Below are 18,208 nucleotides of genomic sequence, written 5' to 3'. Positions count from 1 at the left end.
AGCAATAAAGCAGAACATTTTGGTTCACAGAGAAATGGTGATTCAATACGGTATCTGAAATTGGACCAAATTTTGGTTGATCTCAGTCTACAGGGTACCATAGGGCCCAATGGACTATTCCAGACAAATGCAAGATGGGAGGATGTCCAGCTCCTCCTGAACCAAGGCTCTTCCCGATGAAAGTGTGTGCTCAAGGGCAAGTGAGTTCACAGTAGACTAAGTCCATTGCCTTTCTAGTTCACCAAGGCTGGCCTTAATTCTAAGGAAAGTGAAATAACCATACAACTACATTCTTTATGCTCTCAAATCAAGAGTAAAGATATCTGTTCAGTCCCAGGAATATAATGATATAGGATATGCATGCTGGACTTGTTTCTACAGCATTTTTAACATGAATTTACACTAACCTACACACATTTTTTCTTTTGACCCCCAACTCATATCTTTAAGGATGGCTGGTTGTGGTCATGGTTGCTATTTCTGTGACTATGGGGGACAGTACCCATTATGTGAGGCAGTATAGTTAGTAAAGAGGAAAAAATCCTTAGGGTTAATCTTATTGGTGTTATGCTTTAATCAGCTGGTTTAAAAAGTCTGGAGAATGAATAGTTTTTGTATAATGGCACACTTTGTACTTAACCCATTATTTTACAAACACAGGAAGACATTAACAAGGATTAATGTACAAAGCCCTTCAGTCCCAAACATGCCATATTGGTAATACCTTTTCTAATGTCTGGCACCCTGATATGCAATTGGACCGCCAGTAAATATCATGAACGTTTATAATTGTTTTAAAAGTAAAGTTCAATTGTTTCCTTATCTTGAAATTATTACCTTTGGCAGAAATGTCTTTATCAGTGCCCCCAGACCGAGCAATCATTTCCTCTCCCCTCTGTTTAAGAGTTTCATACAATGGCTGTAGCTTCTCCATGTCTACCGACACGTTCTTGTTTTCACTGATCTGCTCCTTGATCTTCTCCACCTCGGCAGAGATAGAGGGCGGCTGCCTCAAGCGCTCCGCGACGCGATCCAGGCTCTCAAGAATCTGGTCTATCTTGTCATGGAACTAGCAGTAAAATAAAGGGATCACTTGGTGAGAAAAGACCCGTGATACCAAATGCAAAAATTTAAATGAAAAGAAAAAAAATGTATTTACTGTCATGATCAAGAACTAAATCTTAGTCCTTCAGATGACATATCCATCCAAAGAATTCTACAGCAGGTGTACCAAGATTTCCTAAAATCGTGGTTTACATGGCACTCTCTGCACCACACTACTCATGTGGACTGGGATGCTTCTTGCAAGTAATTGAGTATATTCATTAAGAAATGGTGTATTTTAAAGTATAATGGGTCTTCTCTCAGTAGCATCTTATCTACTGTTTTGCCTTGTTATTTAAATTCTAATTTCATAAAGTAAACTCAATAATCTGGGTGTTTTTCTATCAAAACTGATTGTCTTATTTGCTTTTACTGACTGTTTTAGCACCTTAAAATTTTTTATATTAATAAATGTGAAATGCATGAGCATTTTTTGATTAAAAGAATTTCTTAAAGTCTCCTGAACTGTCAGGGGAAAAAGGAGAGGGATTTAGAGGAGCTAGTATAAAGGACACACGGACAACAGCTAAGTGGGGTGGAAATGGGAGGGAGGTGGGGAGCACGGGGGGTGGGCTGGGAAGGGAGTAAAAGGCAGAAAACTGTACTTGAAAAATAATTAAATAAAACAAATTAAAAAAAAAAAGTTTCCTGAACTGAAAGAATGTTAAACCTCCCTGATATTGTAATGAGAGTTTGTATTTACAGTAATTCAGGATCAAACACATTAATCAGGTTAATGAAAGAATTTTAAACTTTTGTTTGCAAAAGTACCATAGATAATGAAGCAAAGTTATAAAAACTTGTTAATTCGTAGATTCTACACTATTCTCAATATTAAAGGAATCATCACTCAGGATTATAGAAAATGGACCAGTCTAATGTCAGTATATCTAATAATAAAATCCAAATCTTGAAAACTGAAAACTTCCAGGAAATTTTAAATGCAACTTCTTAAAAAAGATATCTTTGAAATTTTTAAAATATCATTTTCCAGCTTGATGTCTTTTCCTTCTCACTCTGCCTGTCATTCACTCTTTTTTATTGCCTTCTTGGGAGTGTTTTACTCATAATAACAATACGGCATTATTCCTCCCAATGGCGAATACTGCATTCTATTTGGACTCTTATTTAAATATTTGGACAATGTGGAAAACTATAAATTTCTCAAGTCATTGAAAGTTTTTTCATTTTATCTATAAGCAGGCAGAGAAATATTAGGACTGGACTAAAGGAACTATCACTTCTGAGAGACAAAGATATCAGTACTCTAAAGATAATACAGTGAAATAATTTTAGTTGAAATTTAATCAGGAGGCCCAGGAAAATGTCTTTCCATGCTCTGCTGTTTGGCAGAACTGAACCCTATTTCTGGTGCAAACGATTACCTGAGTAGATTGAGAAACGGCTTCGTCCAGTGCCACAGCTCGCTTTTTGACATCTTCTTTTATTTGACTGTAAAGGGTGTCGGCTGCCACATACTTCTCTTGGATAGAAAAGCCTTCCTCTGGGCTCAATTCCAATAGTTGCGGCCCAGTTTTGTTCATCTTATCTATATGAGGCTTGTGTTCGGCTATCAACTCTCGCAGTTGCTATAACAAACCAAACAGCTTCTCAGGATCTCAGGGTCAACACTCCGTATCACAGCTGCCTACAACCGCAAAGTACTCAACTCTCAAAACTCCAAACAACCTACCTTCACAAAGCATTTAAATACACGATGGCTTATACGTCTCTGCCAGAAAGAGGTGCCCCTGACACTAAGATTAAACAACAGTTTGGTCATGTTGAAGTCCCTTTAAGGGTACATACAAAATGTTGGTTGAGTGAAATACCAAACCCCAGTTCATTATGCATTTCATAGCATCATATATGTTGATGAGAGTATTGGCCAAGGATCACATTACATAAAAGGATTCTGAACTTACTGTATGTCCCCAACCTGCAGAGACCAAGCCATAACTCTTGGTATCCCTTTACACACAATCATGTTATACACAGAAATTATTTAAAAGAAAATAAGAAGAAAAAAAGAAAGGAAAGAAAGGAGGAAGAAAAAAGGAAGGAAGGAAGGTAGCAAGGAAAAATAACTTCAGTAGAAGAGAACAATAATGCTGAGAGAAAAAAAAACTATGCACAAAGCTGCATTAGATGCTGTAAGCCCACAAGGCATTGTAATTATATATAAGCCAATATAAAAATGCATACATGTGTTATATTACAGGTACATGTATTAATCTAGTCTATGTACATATATGATAAATACACATGAATGATTTGTACTTATTTTAAAATGTTAAAGACTGCAAGGATAATCAATTCATAAAATACAGCTCTATACTAAGCACTATTTGTAAGGTGTATTTAAAGAAAAACATGTGATGCATGAGTACATTGAACGATATCTAATCAATAGACACAATATTTATATTAATGAATGAATGTAAAATCCAAGTGAAGCCCTATTCTTTCTAAGGAGATGAATAAATCCCCCGTATCTATACTCCATGGAATACTGAACATATTCCACGGGCCTAATCCCAAACCACTCTCGGGAAAGCCCCGTCACTGCATGCAGGTTTCGCTGAGGCCAGCCTCCACGCACCACTGAGGAGTGCTCCATTTACTCCACGTCATTCATTTGATTCTCTGAGCAGCAGTTCTCACCAGAAGGCATTCCCCAAACTGTCTGCTGTCTAGCCCAAACAAAAGCTTCTCTGAGAGAGATTATATTCAGGGAAGACAGTCTAGAGAAAGCTACCAATCTTTTCCTGCAAATACTTTATTTTCTATCATTCACCAAGAAGAATCACCAGGATGGCCACATACTGATTTTATTGAAAGTACTTGCTAAAATCAGTTGAGAAATTAGTTTGAAAATTCTTGAGAACATTACTTTATTAGAACACTAACAATCTCCAGTGTAATACACTATAGTTGAAGTTTTTCTGAAGGTGGTCTCAAAACTCTTTTGGAAAAGAGCTAAGTAACTACAAATTCAATTTTTTAAAAATGGAGGGGGTCTAATGTAACATGCTGCACATAAGAACATAGCTACAGTCTAGCTCCTGGGGGGTCCAGACTGTGATTTTCTTATTTTTATTTTATATTATTAGACATAGCTTCATGCTGTTCTACAGAACAGAGGTGGCAATGGTAATGCTGGTCAACACACAATCTCATGGAAAAGAAGTGTTTTACATACATTTTGGTTTCAATATTCTATGAGGCATGTTTGTAAAATAAGCTCACAAGTAAAATGAGAGATCTAGAAGTTCTTTCTTTTAATTTTTAAAAATTATTAAGTTTTTAAAGAGAGGAGGGGAAAGAGAGAGGGAGAGTAAAACACTGATTTTTTTTTGGTCCCACTTACTTATACATTCATTGGCTGATTCTTGTATGTGCCCTGAGGGATGGAACCTGCAACCTTTGCACATCAGGATGACACTCTAAACAACTAAGCTACCCAGCCAGGGCAAGAAATCTAAGAGTGCTTCAGTTGCCTAGAGTCTAAGAAGATCTCATTTTTGTAACACTAGTATGAGACACCTTTGCTTGGGAAGTAGTGAGATGAGCCTTTGTAAGTCCACTTCATGAGGGACAAGAGAACACCTCCTGGGTGCCTATTTGTGTATACGTCTGTGCATGGGGAAAGCGGCCCACAGTAGATGCCTTCTGCTTCACTAGTAACAAAATGATCTTGGCATCCTACTACCATATGAGTCCAGCATACGAGTGTTGGAGAAACCTAATGTAACTTCAATCTATCTACCATCTGGTAATATGGCTCTTGGAGACATTTTTATTCTTGGTTAGGATGAATTAGAAGGTATTTCCAAAAATAGCTGAAGAGGATATTGTGAAGCTATAGATAGAGAGCCATCCTAGAAGGTGGTAAATATTCTGAACAACTTAGTGTGAATAATTTAAAAACTTGGCTACAAAGTATTATAGTTCTCCTTATATAGAAAATTATAAATTTGTTTTGAAAGCTGAATAGTATGCAAATATATTTACTTGATTTTGAAATTCTTGGTTCAATAATAATTGATGTTATGCTAGTAACAAAGCTAATCAACTCTCACCTCAGAGTAGAAGAAATCCATAAAAAATTTTATATTAAAAATCATCCAATGGGTAGGCATCAGGATTTCTGCCACAAATCAACCTTTACTCTAAAATCCAATTGAATTCTACATAGTTTGCAAGTTTTTCTCCTGATGAATGATTTAACTAGAACTCCAAAGAATTTCAATTTTATAATAAAGTGTTATCTAAAGATCTGTTCTAAATAAATACTTTAGTTAGAGATATTCTTCACTGTCAATACATTAAAAAAGTAAACAAACAAGATTAATAAGTATGTCAGATACTTCAAACAATGACGTAACATACTTGTGAGTTAAACTTTACACACACACTCCCCCCCCCCCAATCAATCTCAGAGTACATCTCGTACAGATCTGGGAAAACAACTAGGTTCAAGTACATAAATAGCAAGAAGTCTGGATTTCTTTTCTGACAGTCTTACATCCTCTTTCACTCAAACTTTTGTAAAATTTGAAGATATGTTAACATTTAAGTGACCACTGGCATGACAGCTTCATTATGCCATTTTATGTATTTTTTAAACATGTTAACACTTGTAGATGTAAATATGCTCTCTAGTTTACCCCTGCATGCTTACAGAAGCAACAGCCTGAAATGCATTCCACGTACATAGGGTGAAATGTGAAGTTTGTCTTCATACTTCACTCAGCATTTCTTCCTTTAACAGAGTTAGCTTTCATGACATTGCTGTGTTATCTATCATATTTCCTCTATTGCACAATTTCTCCCAGCTCAGTGTAGCTGCGTGATGTCACCGCCATGTGTGTCTACTCTTTGCTGACATTTGATTGCTCTCACCACTACATATAAAGCATGAAACTTAGTCGATACATATAAATGAAAAGCAGTCAATATGCACACATTAAAAGTATTTCCAGAGCTTATTTCTCTAACATTCTAAGTGGAAATTGTTTTTGTGCCCAGATGGTTTATACTGCATGCTATCCTATAAAAGCTGCGATATAATTAATGACATACTCAGCGTGGTCTTCCCACACGAGTCCTCTCACTGTAAAACTGGATAACAGGTAAGCAACTCCAAGGAAAGCAAACTGTGCAGACCAGAGCATGATATTGCTAAGATATCCTAACCCTGTCAAAGGTGTCTAACAACATAATAAAAACAAAAAAATTACAGTTCTCTTTTATGAGGAATACAAGATTCTTTTTGACACCGAGCTTACCCGGTGTTCTTCCTGTTGTTGTCTTAGAGTTTCATACTCAAGGGCTGGGGCAGGAAGCTGAGCGATGATTCTTTGTGTTTCTGTCAGCCATGGCCAAAGTTCCTCATATGTTTCCCAGAACTGGTTAACCAGGGACTGTGCCCTTTCTAGCTGTAGATACCTCTCTGAGTTTATCTGGCAGATGGTGTCATAGTTCTTCAACACCTTGTCCAGTTTTTTCTAGAAATTAAGACGATGAAACAGGTTTCACTGGTGAGGCAGGCCAAGCAGCACAGGCCCTGAAGAACGTTTGTCCAGCACTGAGCAGACACTCAGTAATGTATGTTAAACGAATAAACCAATAAAAGCTATTTAGATTAACTGTCTGTATTTTTAAAAGTTCATTTTAAACTACAGAAAGGCCCTCCACGCTCACTGTGTTGTTGCATATGGCAGGGTTTCCTTCCTTGTTAAGACTGAGTAGTAGTACACTCCATGCTAATATTACATGTTCTTACCACAATTTAGAAAATGTGTGTGTATGTGTATGGAACCCCCCCAGAAATGAAATTTATTTATAAAAATTGTGTATTCCTACATGTTTAAACTTCAGTCGCCTTCAAAGTACTCTCCATTTGATGCAATACACCTGTTGAGACGCTTTCTCCACTGCTCAAAACAGTTTTTGAATGCATCGATTCTGATGCCTTTTAGCACATCTGCTGTTTCTGGTTTCACCTCTTCTATACTGACAAAATGTTCCCCTCTGAGGACTTTTTTCACCCAGGGGAAAAAAAAAAAAAGTTGCTGGAGCCAAGATTGGGCAAATAGGGGCATGGAGGTCAAGACATTTTTGGTGAAAGCCTGCTAAATACTCAGTAAGATGTGGGCAGTTGCACTTGTAAATGACCCATTATGAAATGGGCAAATGTAATGAAAGAATCTTAAAAAAACATTTACTGAAGCCAAACACACTCCACCTCTCACAACAACGCCAGCTGGTCCACTGAAACAGATGGGTTCCTAGAACATTCACTTAGCCCAGGGGAAGCCTGTACTACAAGGGGCCCGCCCTCTGGAAGATAATTCCGGTTTTTACCTGGGGACCTCCTTCATGTATATATACATATTTATGTACGTAAAACAGAGCAAAAATGTGGAACATCTTAAAAAGTACTACAGTTGAAGATCAGGCAAATAAATTGATATATTCATACAATGGAATTCTACACAATCATCAAAAATCATGGAATTTAATGACACAACTTCACAAAAAATATATTAACTGACAAATATGAAAATGCAAATAGAGGGGGGGGGAGGGGGGGGGGGGGGGGGGGGGGGGGGGTGTGAAAGAGATAATAATTAAAAAAAACATAATTTTAAAAAAAAAGTTATGCAAATAGATAAATAAGCAAGCAAGCAAGGCCTCAATATTTTAAGAGTAAAACACTCAGCTCTCCAAACATAATAAGCAAAATTCTCCAGCCATTTTTACAATGTCTTCCAGGTTAGAAAACAAGTCTCCTAAGTCTAGAAACATTTATATTACTTTCTCAAAAAAAAAAGGACTACCTTTTACTAATGAAATTCTAAGAGGAACTGCTAGTCAGCAAAATTAATTACCTATGTTAGAATTAATGTCGAATAATATGCTACCCATTGATTTGAAGGGGCAATCACAGTGATCTAGATTATGGTATAAATTCGCATCATAAACTAATAGCAGAAGATGAAGTGCAGCAGTAATCTAATAAACCAAGAATGAAAGAGCAATTATTTCATGATGACCTGTGCTTTGCATGTCAGAATCTTTACAAAAATAATAAAGGAAAGATTAAATTATAAACAAATAAATTGCCATTGTAGAGGATAAATAAAAGAGAAAGTATCAATATACTTGTATAGTATGCACTGGATTATTCTATGTTATACCTTAAAAGCAATGCATACTCTTCAAAATGTGACTGAAGAATAAATATTTGTATAATTTTGTTTTTACCATGGCATATTGTCCTACCAGAAGTGTTAATTTCTTCAGGCTGTACAGATGTCAGAATATAAATTGAACTAAACATTTTTACTGTGGCTGATTTTTCATCAATTTAAAGAATCATTAAAACTACATAAACTAGATGCTTCCTTAATTACTCAGCTCATTTTTTTTCCTACACAGCTTATAGTAACTTTACAAAGAAAGAATATCAACATTAGAGAGAACCGCATAGTTTGGCTTTTCTTTTAGCTCAAGAGATCCAAATGTTTCTGGAGCATGTATACAACAGTTGACATATATTGATATTTATCCTGATAATAATGGCAATAATACAGCTAACATTAATTGAAAGCTTAATGTGTACCAGTTAGTGAAGGGCTCAAAGTTTAATAGCTTTTCTGTACATTAAAAAGATTGTCCCTTAAGGAATATTCCTTTCACTGTTATTCTGGAAGCCTGAAAAGAGCCTTATTTGCAAATAATGACTTAGTTCTGTAAATGGCAGCTGTGGATAAGGAAAAATGGTTTTCTAGGACTGAAAGCACAGCACATGCCTTTATTCAAGAGTGTCACTGCCAGTCACATAGACAAGATTATACCTTCATCGATTGCTTTTCCTCTTCACTGCATGTGGTCATGACTTTATGTCCAGATTTAACAAGTTCATCAATAATATCTTTGTGTTTCAAAATTTCCATGGTGAATGTCTGTGAGTTACAAAAACAAAATATTTTTTTAGAGAGAGCAAATGAATAAAATGAAAACAATTAGGCAAAGTAGCTGAAAATAGCAAGTTACCCTAGTTGGGTCTTGCAAAGTAAATCACACGAGCACATTTTCTAGACTAGCAAATAATTTAGACACAACTGGAAATGTCCTTCACCTTTTGAACCTGCAGCTGGGCAGCGGTCTGGTCTTGCTCAAGCCTGATGTCACCCAGAGACATCAATTTCTTTTCTGTTTCAGCAATCCAGGATAACTCAGCATCAGCTGCTTGGTCAAACTAAACAAAAGATAAATAACTAGTCAGCAAGGTTCTGTAACTGGTGCCAGGAAAGTACCTATTTCTTTTAAATATCTTTATTACACAAGTGGAAAATCTGAGCTTACCTCTTCATGGCATCCTAAAATAGTTCACAATAATGACTGAAGTTATAAAGAAAGGAGAATTTTCACAGAACAAGTAAACACAAGCTTAAAACATGTTGATTCCATAGCACGGCATTAATGATTTTAGGACACCAAACACTGCTGCCTTAGTTTTGAGAGTCCTAGGAATTTTCTCCTAAGGAGCACTATCCAACTGAGCAGCTATCAAAGTCAAGTCAAAAGTCAATAGCTGCACACTGCATTTCACTCATTTCCTCATCACTTCAACCCATATGATATGCAGGTATTCTGCTATCAAAGTATATGATTTCTAGCAAAAGGAATGAAACATTTCCATTTATTTATTATCTAGTCTTATAAGTGTATAAACAAAAGGTGTCTATGTATGCAGAGTATATCCCCAAAGGACTCATGTACAATTTCCTACATCTCATTTAATAACATCAGAAACCACATTCAAGAGCATTTTTAAATATTTCAAGAGATTTTACTTTCCTGATCATAAGAGTAATTCATGGTAGAAATTCATAAAGTACAGAAAAATATACAGAAGAAAATTAAAAACTGGAGTTAATACTGTTGGTATTTTAGTGAATTTTCTTCCAGGAGTTGAAAAAGATTTATAAAGGTCTAGGATAATACTGTATAAATAGTTTCATATCCTGCTTGTTCCTTTATTATAAACACTGCCCATGTCATATTCTTTCCAGCATGATTTTTAAGTAACACCATTGTATTCTAGCACACTTGGATATTTTCACTTGGTTCTCTGAATTTTTTTGCTATTATACAAACAATCCTGTAAAGAATACCCTTGTATATAAATCTCCATTGGCATCTCTAATTAGTTCCTTAGGGTAGATTCCTAGACGTTGACTACCAAGTCAAAGAGCATGAACATTTTCAATGCCTTGCATCAAGATAAATCCCAGTGCCTTCCAGGGCCAAGCACTTAGTCATAAATGAGTACAGTGGGTAAGTGACACCACCAGCACCAATAATAAGTGGTAACTAGCAATGGCCTCAGTTGGAAGATTCGACAGGGAATGGACATTGGGAGTATTCAAATCCATTACTGCCAGACCTTCTAATTTTTTTTTTAAGATTTTATTTATTTATCTTTAGAGGGGAAGGGAAGGAGAGAGGGAGAGAAACATCAATGTATGGTTGCCTTTCGTGCGTCCCCTGCTGGGAACTGGCCTACAGGGAACCTGCCTGCAACCCTGGCATGTGCCCTGACTGGGAATCGAACCACAATTGTCTGGTTCGCAGGCCCGCGCTCAATCCACTGAGCTACACCAGCCAGGGCCAGACCTTCTAATTGTTGAAGAGGGCTTGGAAATCCAGATGGGGTGGGGGGACAACTAGGTGAGGGGCAAGAAGAGGGGAGATAAAAAACTAGAATGAAAAAAATCATTCTTACTCTTTAAATACTATGCAACATTACACAAACTGAAGAGAGGATAAAGTGAAACAGAAAAATTCATCAACTAATTTAGCAGCTTCAGATGTGAAAAAATAAATCTTCATTAAAAACCAGTGGAAGGGTATTCTATGCATGGATTATTATCAGAAACTGATGTATTGTGTTAAGTGAAATAAGCCAGTCAGACAAAGACAAACACTGTATGATTTCACTTATATATGAAATCTAATGGACAAAGTAAACAAAACACAGACTCATAGATACAGAGACCAACCAGACTGACAGCTGTCAGAAGAAACTGGTGGGGTTCTGGGTAAAAAAGGTGAAAGGATTAAGCCAAAACAAACAAACAAACAAGCATTAAATTGACAAATATTTATTATTTAGCAGACAACAGTGTGGTGATTATCAGAGAAAAAAAGAGGGATGTGGGGAGGAAAAAGAGGGTAGAGCGGGGACAAATGGTGATGGAAGGAAACTTCACTTTGGGTGGTGAACACACAATACAGTATACAGAGGATGTGTTATAGAATTGCACATCTGAAGCCTATATACTTTTATCACACAGTGTCACTACAATAAATTTGATAAAAATTAAACAAGTGGAAGAGTCTTCTATGCATAGATTGTTAGCTTTAAGGCCATAGACAATGGACTTCAAAGGTAGAACTTTGTTATACGATTCACCTAAAGAGCACAAACTGAGAGACAGTCGAGACCTTTCTACGTGATTGCGAACGCTGCAAGATATCTGCGTACAATTTAATGGTTATGACTTTTTTCTTCTGCTAGTTCCTGAAAAAATAAAGTGACACACTACCCCACTCGTTTGTGTTCATGTTACCTTTAGTATTTATGTGACAGTCCTAATGAAGAAAATCAGGCTGTTAGTGTTCATGTTCGTTTAATACTACATCTCCCTCCCTTTAAAAAAAGTAACCATTGAAAAACAGTGTAATGATACCATCTAAGTTGCCAAAATGGAAAGCTGAAAGTCAAACATTGTTTCTTTAACCAGGCAAATATTTGCTCTGCTGAAAGAAAACAAGACTTCCAGCAGAAATTTCCCTTCTGTCTTTTTATCTTATTTTTTGCATTAAATTGACAAATATTTATTATTTAGCAACAAATGGAATAGCCACGGGATCCACATTAAGCAATTTATAATAAATTAAGAGATTTTATTCAGGCCTATGACTTTTAAATAACTACTAGCATGTATTTCTAATGAACCATAAAAACTGCTTATTTTACATGTGAGCAACACGAGAGCAAGATTACTGGACAAATTTCAACGAATTTGCCTACAACTCATACAGCTAGTAAAAGTTGACTTCAAACAAATTGTAGATAGCATCCATAACTGAGCATACATAACTGAATTCTGGGAAATCCTTTAATAGCATCATCAGTAGAGTCTGTTCATCAACTTTATCTACTGTCTGTAACTTCTATTGTAGTTGAACTGGCATTTTAGAACTTTTCTACAAGTTAGAGAAAGATGTTTTAATTGGCTTGCTCTTAATATTCCTGAAAAGCACTCTCTAAAACAGTAACAGCAAGGCCTCCACTGAACACATGAAGTGCTTACCATGTATTATCTCCTTTGATCCTTACAACAATTCTCTAACTTGGGTACTGCCATTAACTCCATTTACAGCTGAGAAAACTGAGGCAGAGAAAAACCAGCTGAGGTACCAGAGATCACCCAGCTCATAACAAAGGTCGGGTCTGAGACTTGAACCTGAGATGGTCTGACTTGACCCCGGGAGGCTGCAGTCTTAGTCACCATGTTTTATCCCTTGTTCTCTGGCCCCGGGCACTAAAATACTTATGTGATTTCATCAAAAATGGCTCTAATATTACAACCGTTAATAAGTGATAGGTTTTAACTTTCTATTTAAACATTTCTCCAATCTCTGACAAATTGCTCTCACACTTATCTAGAAAGTTCCTGTTAAGTGGAGATGGAGGTTTGAGAAAGATAGCGATAAGAAACTTTTACCTCAAGGAAATCCTTTTACTCCCTGCCACTGGTGAGGATCTTATCACTTTCTTTTGATTAGCACTTCCTTCCATTTTGCTGCATATTATTAATAACACAGCCCATATTTTCCCACCCCCAACACCTGGAGAACCTAAACAAATCTCACTTCCGTGGGGGAGGTTTCCTTCTAGCTCGTTAAAAGAAATAAACAGGTGTTATTTTTCTCCAAGGCTGATTCCTAATGACGGAATGAGCTGTTTATTTTAATTGCACCCAAATCGCCAACACATGTGCCTTTATAGAGGGGTTACGATGGTCCTGCTAAAATAAACTAGGCAATCAGAACTCCTGAGGAGTGGCTGGTATTTTCGGTCCCAGAGAGATGGCCACATTTTAGCGACTTCTGACAACTGCACATTAAAATAAGAGGCAAATGACTACAAACTTCTCTGAGGTCTAAACAATCGGAGTAGTCAGAATTCAGGCCAGAAGTTTGTACATTTTTTAATCAAAAGTGCCTTTCCTCATTTCCACATGGCTCATTTGGTTCAATTTGCAATTCAACAAAGAAAGTAATGAAGATATGTTACTCTGTGTGGTTTTAACATGCAAACATACTTAACCGTTTCTAGCTCAGACAATGGTATTCATTGTCAGGAGGTAGATGCCTTGTTGTGTTTGCTTATTTATTTATTTTTGTAATAAAGCTCACCCCACTATTTACAAAGCTGCCTTGTTCGCCTCCAATTTTTCCTAAAAGTCAAGAATGAGCCAATTCTTTTTTTTAAAAGAACATCATCTTCTGGCCCTGGCTGGTGTAGCTCAGTGGATTGAGCGCGGGCCTGTGAACCAAAGTATCGAGGTTCGATTCTTAGTCAGGGCACATGCCTGGGTTGCAGGCCAGTTCCTGGCAGGGGATGTATGAGACGCAACCATACATTGATATTTCTCTCCCTCTCTCCTTCCCTTCCCCTCTAAAGATAAATAAATTTTAAAAATATTTTTAAAATATTTAAAAAAAAAGAACATCATCTTCAGAATATCAATGCCTGCAAATCTGTAGATTCAGATTTGGGGGCTTGCTGACTGGTAGTGCTGAATGTATACAGTCCTCATTCATTTGCCCATAATAGAGGCTGTTTAATTGCTACCCAGATAGTAAAGGCTAACACTCAAATTTGCTTAGGCTCTTGACCCTATGATTTCAAAATTTAATAGCACATCTTTTCACAACTGCTACTGTGGTATAGGATTAACATGGAAAATATAACCATGCCAAATCAGAATTTTTTAAACAACTTACACAGGGTAGTTACAAAGTAAACATAAATTTAAAAACATCTCTATGCTCCCATCTGTCTTCAAACTTTTATTCTTTTCAATGTTTTTTCCTGGACATATTTCACATCAATATTTGAAAAACCAACATTCTCTGTGATCGTGGCCTGACAGCTCGCCAAGTCCCCATGCATTTGTTGGATCCCAAAGGCAGGTTGTAACATTATAAAGGCAGTAGGTCTGTACATAAACAACCTTAATGTAAGTAAAAGATGAAACACCTTAAGGGAAATTTGCTTGGAAAACAGGTATTCAAAATCTAGTTTAATTTGGCCAGGTTACTCTATTAATTTAAGAATCTCCAAGTCATATTAAGGCACATACCCTCATCCCAATACCTGTGAGTGATGTTAATGAAACAAAGTGTGTGTGTGTCAAGAGACGTGTCTAAAAAAATGGACCGTGGTCAGATCATGTCGATATTTCAAATGGAAAATACAAAATGGTAGATGATTGGTTTATACATCAAAAAACAGGTAGTAACAAAACACATGGCTAACATTAGGTCTGAAGATTTCTTTCATCATTCCCTTCCTGTAATCAGTGGTGTATTATTATTGGCTAACATGAAAACAAACATTTCAGAATCAAACTGTACTCTGGTCCTAATTCCAAACATCTCTAAGTGGGCAAGGTTGCCAAGTAATTTCGGTGATGTATTAGCTCCTTCATAAACCTGAAAATTACGAGTTTAGAAACTGCTCTTTGATTGTAAAACTAAATTCTCTGCCACATCAAAAAGAGAGGTACCCATTTCATCTTAAACTTGCTTGCAGAGTGAGTGACCTTTCATGACCCCTTGGGGGCTGCGTTGCGCGTTTCCGAGTCCTCATGGACCGGAAGTACTCTCACTGCACACTTCCATTTTGCTACAAAAACAGCACCTTCTCCCAGATTAATGAAGCAGATGAGAGAGTAATGGACCGCCCTCCGGATTCTCCCTCCCTAGCTAATTTATAAAGAGGCACTCTGGTGCGGTAACACGAAGGCTGGATGAAACTGTGGCCGCGCCTCCGCCACACACTAACTGCGGGGCCACTGGCAAGTCGTGGCACCGCTCACTGCGCATGCTCCTCCCAGCTCGAAATTGTGTGTGTCTCTGGCCTTCCTGGAGGTTTTTCTCTTTCCTTCCTTTTATTTTCTTCCATTTTTTTGATGACTTGGGTATACTTTATTGGTTTTCTTTATACTGGAAGTATTTCATTGGACAAACTTGTAGGCATTCCAAAGGAATGCACATATAAATACAGAATAAATACAGATGAACAACCAGAAGACGTTAATGGCACTGACATTAGCTGTAGGACCTACTGGTACTAAAATTCTTCTATGACCCACATTTTCTCTCTCAAAAGGGAGGCTGGAAGGACAGAGACCACACCACTCATGTCTCCTTTCTTCCATGAGTTTTTCTGTATTATTTCAGAAAATCTTAAATTTTTCTGTAAGGATTTTATCAGGAAAAAAAGTGACTGTTATTTTCCTACGGGATATATACTTTGGGTTCTAGAAGACATATACCGACCTGGTTATTATTAACTTTGGAAAACACTGGAAAGCCCAGAATAGTTAATGACCTTGGCACATATTAGAGCTTACTAACCAACACGAGCTCGACCTGTCCTCTCCTTGCCCTTATTACTGTCCTGCTGCACTGAACTAACCAACCATAGTTAACTACTCCCAAGAGTAGTACAGAATACTTGTCTTGATATTTATAGAAGTCTCCAGGGCCAATTCTAAAATGTTAGAATAATTTTGGTGAAAAAAATGTCAGTATTCTCAAATATTTGAATAAACTTCACAAAGCAACACACTTATTTTCCTAGAATAATGAGGCACACAAACTCCTCCAAACTTTGAAAACAGCCGTGAAAATACATTCCTCAGGCATGAATGCCCTCCCTCGCAAAAATTTCTGAGGCAGGCTTTCGGCTGGCATTGTATTTCACCAGCTTTGGTGATTCCAGAGCACTGGGATGAGCAGTGAAGCATTTTGCCTCAGAACTATATAAATAACACTTTTACGGCAACTGAGAAAATTAATTTTGGATGCTCCCACGCAATGTGCTTGTGTTTCTTGCTTTTGGCTTGAGCTAGTAGAAGCTTAGCCGTGTACCTTCTTGAGCTCTGCTCTGAAGCACACTGTAACACTACGCTAACCCCAGCACAGACAGCTTGCAATAAAAGACTGATGACTTCATGTAAATATCCGGAGATTTCAATAAAAGTTAATCAAAACATGTATTATAAACTTCTATCTCCAGGACCCCCCTCACTGCCCACAATTTTCTGAGGGAGCTCTGACTAAGAGCGGGCTGCGCATAAAACTCTCTGGAACCACAGCTCTGCGTGAGTCACAGATAGGTCAGCAACCAGCACTTCCCCTGTTCAGTCACCTTCAGGAAAAACTCTGCCAGCACAACAGTTTCCTTTTGGGAAAGAATATGGCCTCTCTGTTCCATGGCTGCATGTAAATGAACAGTTAATACTGACTTACAGGATAGCTCAAAATATCGACTCCCATGCAGATCAGACTTGGCCAATGCATAAAATTAACATTAGCGATATGCATATATATGTACACAAAAAGCTTTTTGTTTGGAAAGCACGGTTGACCTTCCCAGGGGCTGCTTGGGTAAGGACAAGTCTGGGAAACAATGAGGCAGATGGCTGTATACAATGTACAGATTAGCCTTGCCCAGGCACTCAGATGTCAAAGTAACCCAAATGCTTTTCAAATTCCTCCTTTCATTTTTGAAGCAGAACAAATGAACGGGAACACTATTAATAGAAACCTTTGTTCAGGTAAAGGCTCTGGGAACAACTGGAGAAAATTTATTGCCTAGATAACAAACCCCTTGCCCCTACCTGCTGTGACCTCAGAATGGCAGCATCGATCTCCTCCACCTTCTGAGTGATGGTGTCGCTCACCAGTCGGTAGCGCTCATTGTCCTCGGCCACCATCTTTTCAAGTCCTTCCCTTGCCCGCCACGGGACCAGTTCCAGCAAAGCACTGCTCACTTCGTTAAGGGAGTCCAGTAAGGCCTTGCTGTCCTTAGCTTCCTTTTTCAGCTCCTGAAAACAGAATTACGAGAACATAGAAGCCCGTGGGTAATGTTTCTCTGTTTGAGCAGTCTTTTCCTGTAACCATCCTGGGGGCTAAAGTCACTTGCAGGCCCAGAGTGAGATGCCCTGGCCCCCTTAGTCCCAGCTAAGTTCTATAAGCCTTCATTATCTAAAGCAAAAAGGAAAGTGTTTCCTGAAAAGTTCTGAAGAACAATTCATCTGTCCACATGGCAAGATTTTATCTTAGACATTTAATATCTTGAAAAATTGGGAAACAAGAGCAAGCAAGGTACGCATTGCTCTTTGCTTTCTGGTACCCTCTAAGCAATCTAGTACCCGAAAAGTAAAATACAGGGGGAAGTCCAAGCCAGAATCAAGTGATCCTCAGAATGAGGACACACGGGCTTTAAATCATCCCAGCTGAATCATTACAGCTCGGCAAGACTGACCTCACCGACTCCCCTTCCCCCACATGTGACAGTGCCACAGAGATGACACAAACGGGCTGATAGCTCTGAAAAGAAAAGTGATTAGCATGGTGGAAGATCACATTTGCAATACAGTTTTAAAAGCCACTTCATATTATGTATCTGTCTCATAAAAATATTGTTATTCTAACCAAATTATGTGTATCTCAGGAAACAATGACCCTTTTCCTTTTTTTCTGTTTTCATCATTCTGTCTCTTGGGCAGTGTAATAAACTATATGACTCTGAAAACAAATTATAATACACTGTTTTCATCTTTGGGTTCCTAAAAGTTGAAACAGTTGACCGGCTGCCAACTTCTGTTGGGTCCCCGCCCACCAAGGCATCCTTCAGAATATTAGTAATGACACAAGAAAGATACCATTTCATGCCTGTGTGATAAGACTCCCCCAAAGATAACAAACAGATCCAAAATGCATA

The 18,208-nt window shown here is 37.7% G+C and overlaps 1 protein-coding gene across 20 annotated transcripts in view; it reads right to left on the bottom strand.

Moving 5' to 3' along the window:
- Window positions 1-18,208, bottom strand: part of DST (dystonin) — a 453,023-nt gene that overhangs the window by 51,878 nt on the left and 382,937 nt on the right. For all 20 annotated transcript variants that reach the window (XM_053664966.1, XM_053664967.1, XM_053664968.1 and 17 more), the window contains 6 exons: window positions 17,103-17,309; window positions 9,254-9,373; window positions 8,970-9,077; window positions 6,396-6,614; window positions 2,490-2,693; window positions 838-1,069 (listed from right to left, as the gene is read on the bottom strand). In XM_053664966.1, the coding sequence (XP_053520941.1) occupies window positions 838-1,069; window positions 2,490-2,693; window positions 6,396-6,614; window positions 8,970-9,077; window positions 9,254-9,373; window positions 17,103-17,309 (1,090 nt within the window). The remainder of the gene's footprint in view (window positions 1-837; window positions 1,070-2,489; window positions 2,694-6,395; window positions 6,615-8,969; window positions 9,078-9,253; window positions 9,374-17,102; window positions 17,310-18,208) is intronic.

Source organism: Artibeus jamaicensis, unplaced genomic scaffold, assembly GCF_021234435.1.
Source record: "Artibeus jamaicensis isolate MK-2021 breed Jamaican fruit bat unplaced genomic scaffold, CSHL_Jam_final contig_388, whole genome shotgun sequence".
In the NCBI taxonomy this organism is placed as follows: Eukaryota; Metazoa; Chordata; class Mammalia; order Chiroptera; family Phyllostomidae; genus Artibeus; species Artibeus jamaicensis.
This window is presented reverse-complemented; position numbering and strand designations above follow the sequence as displayed.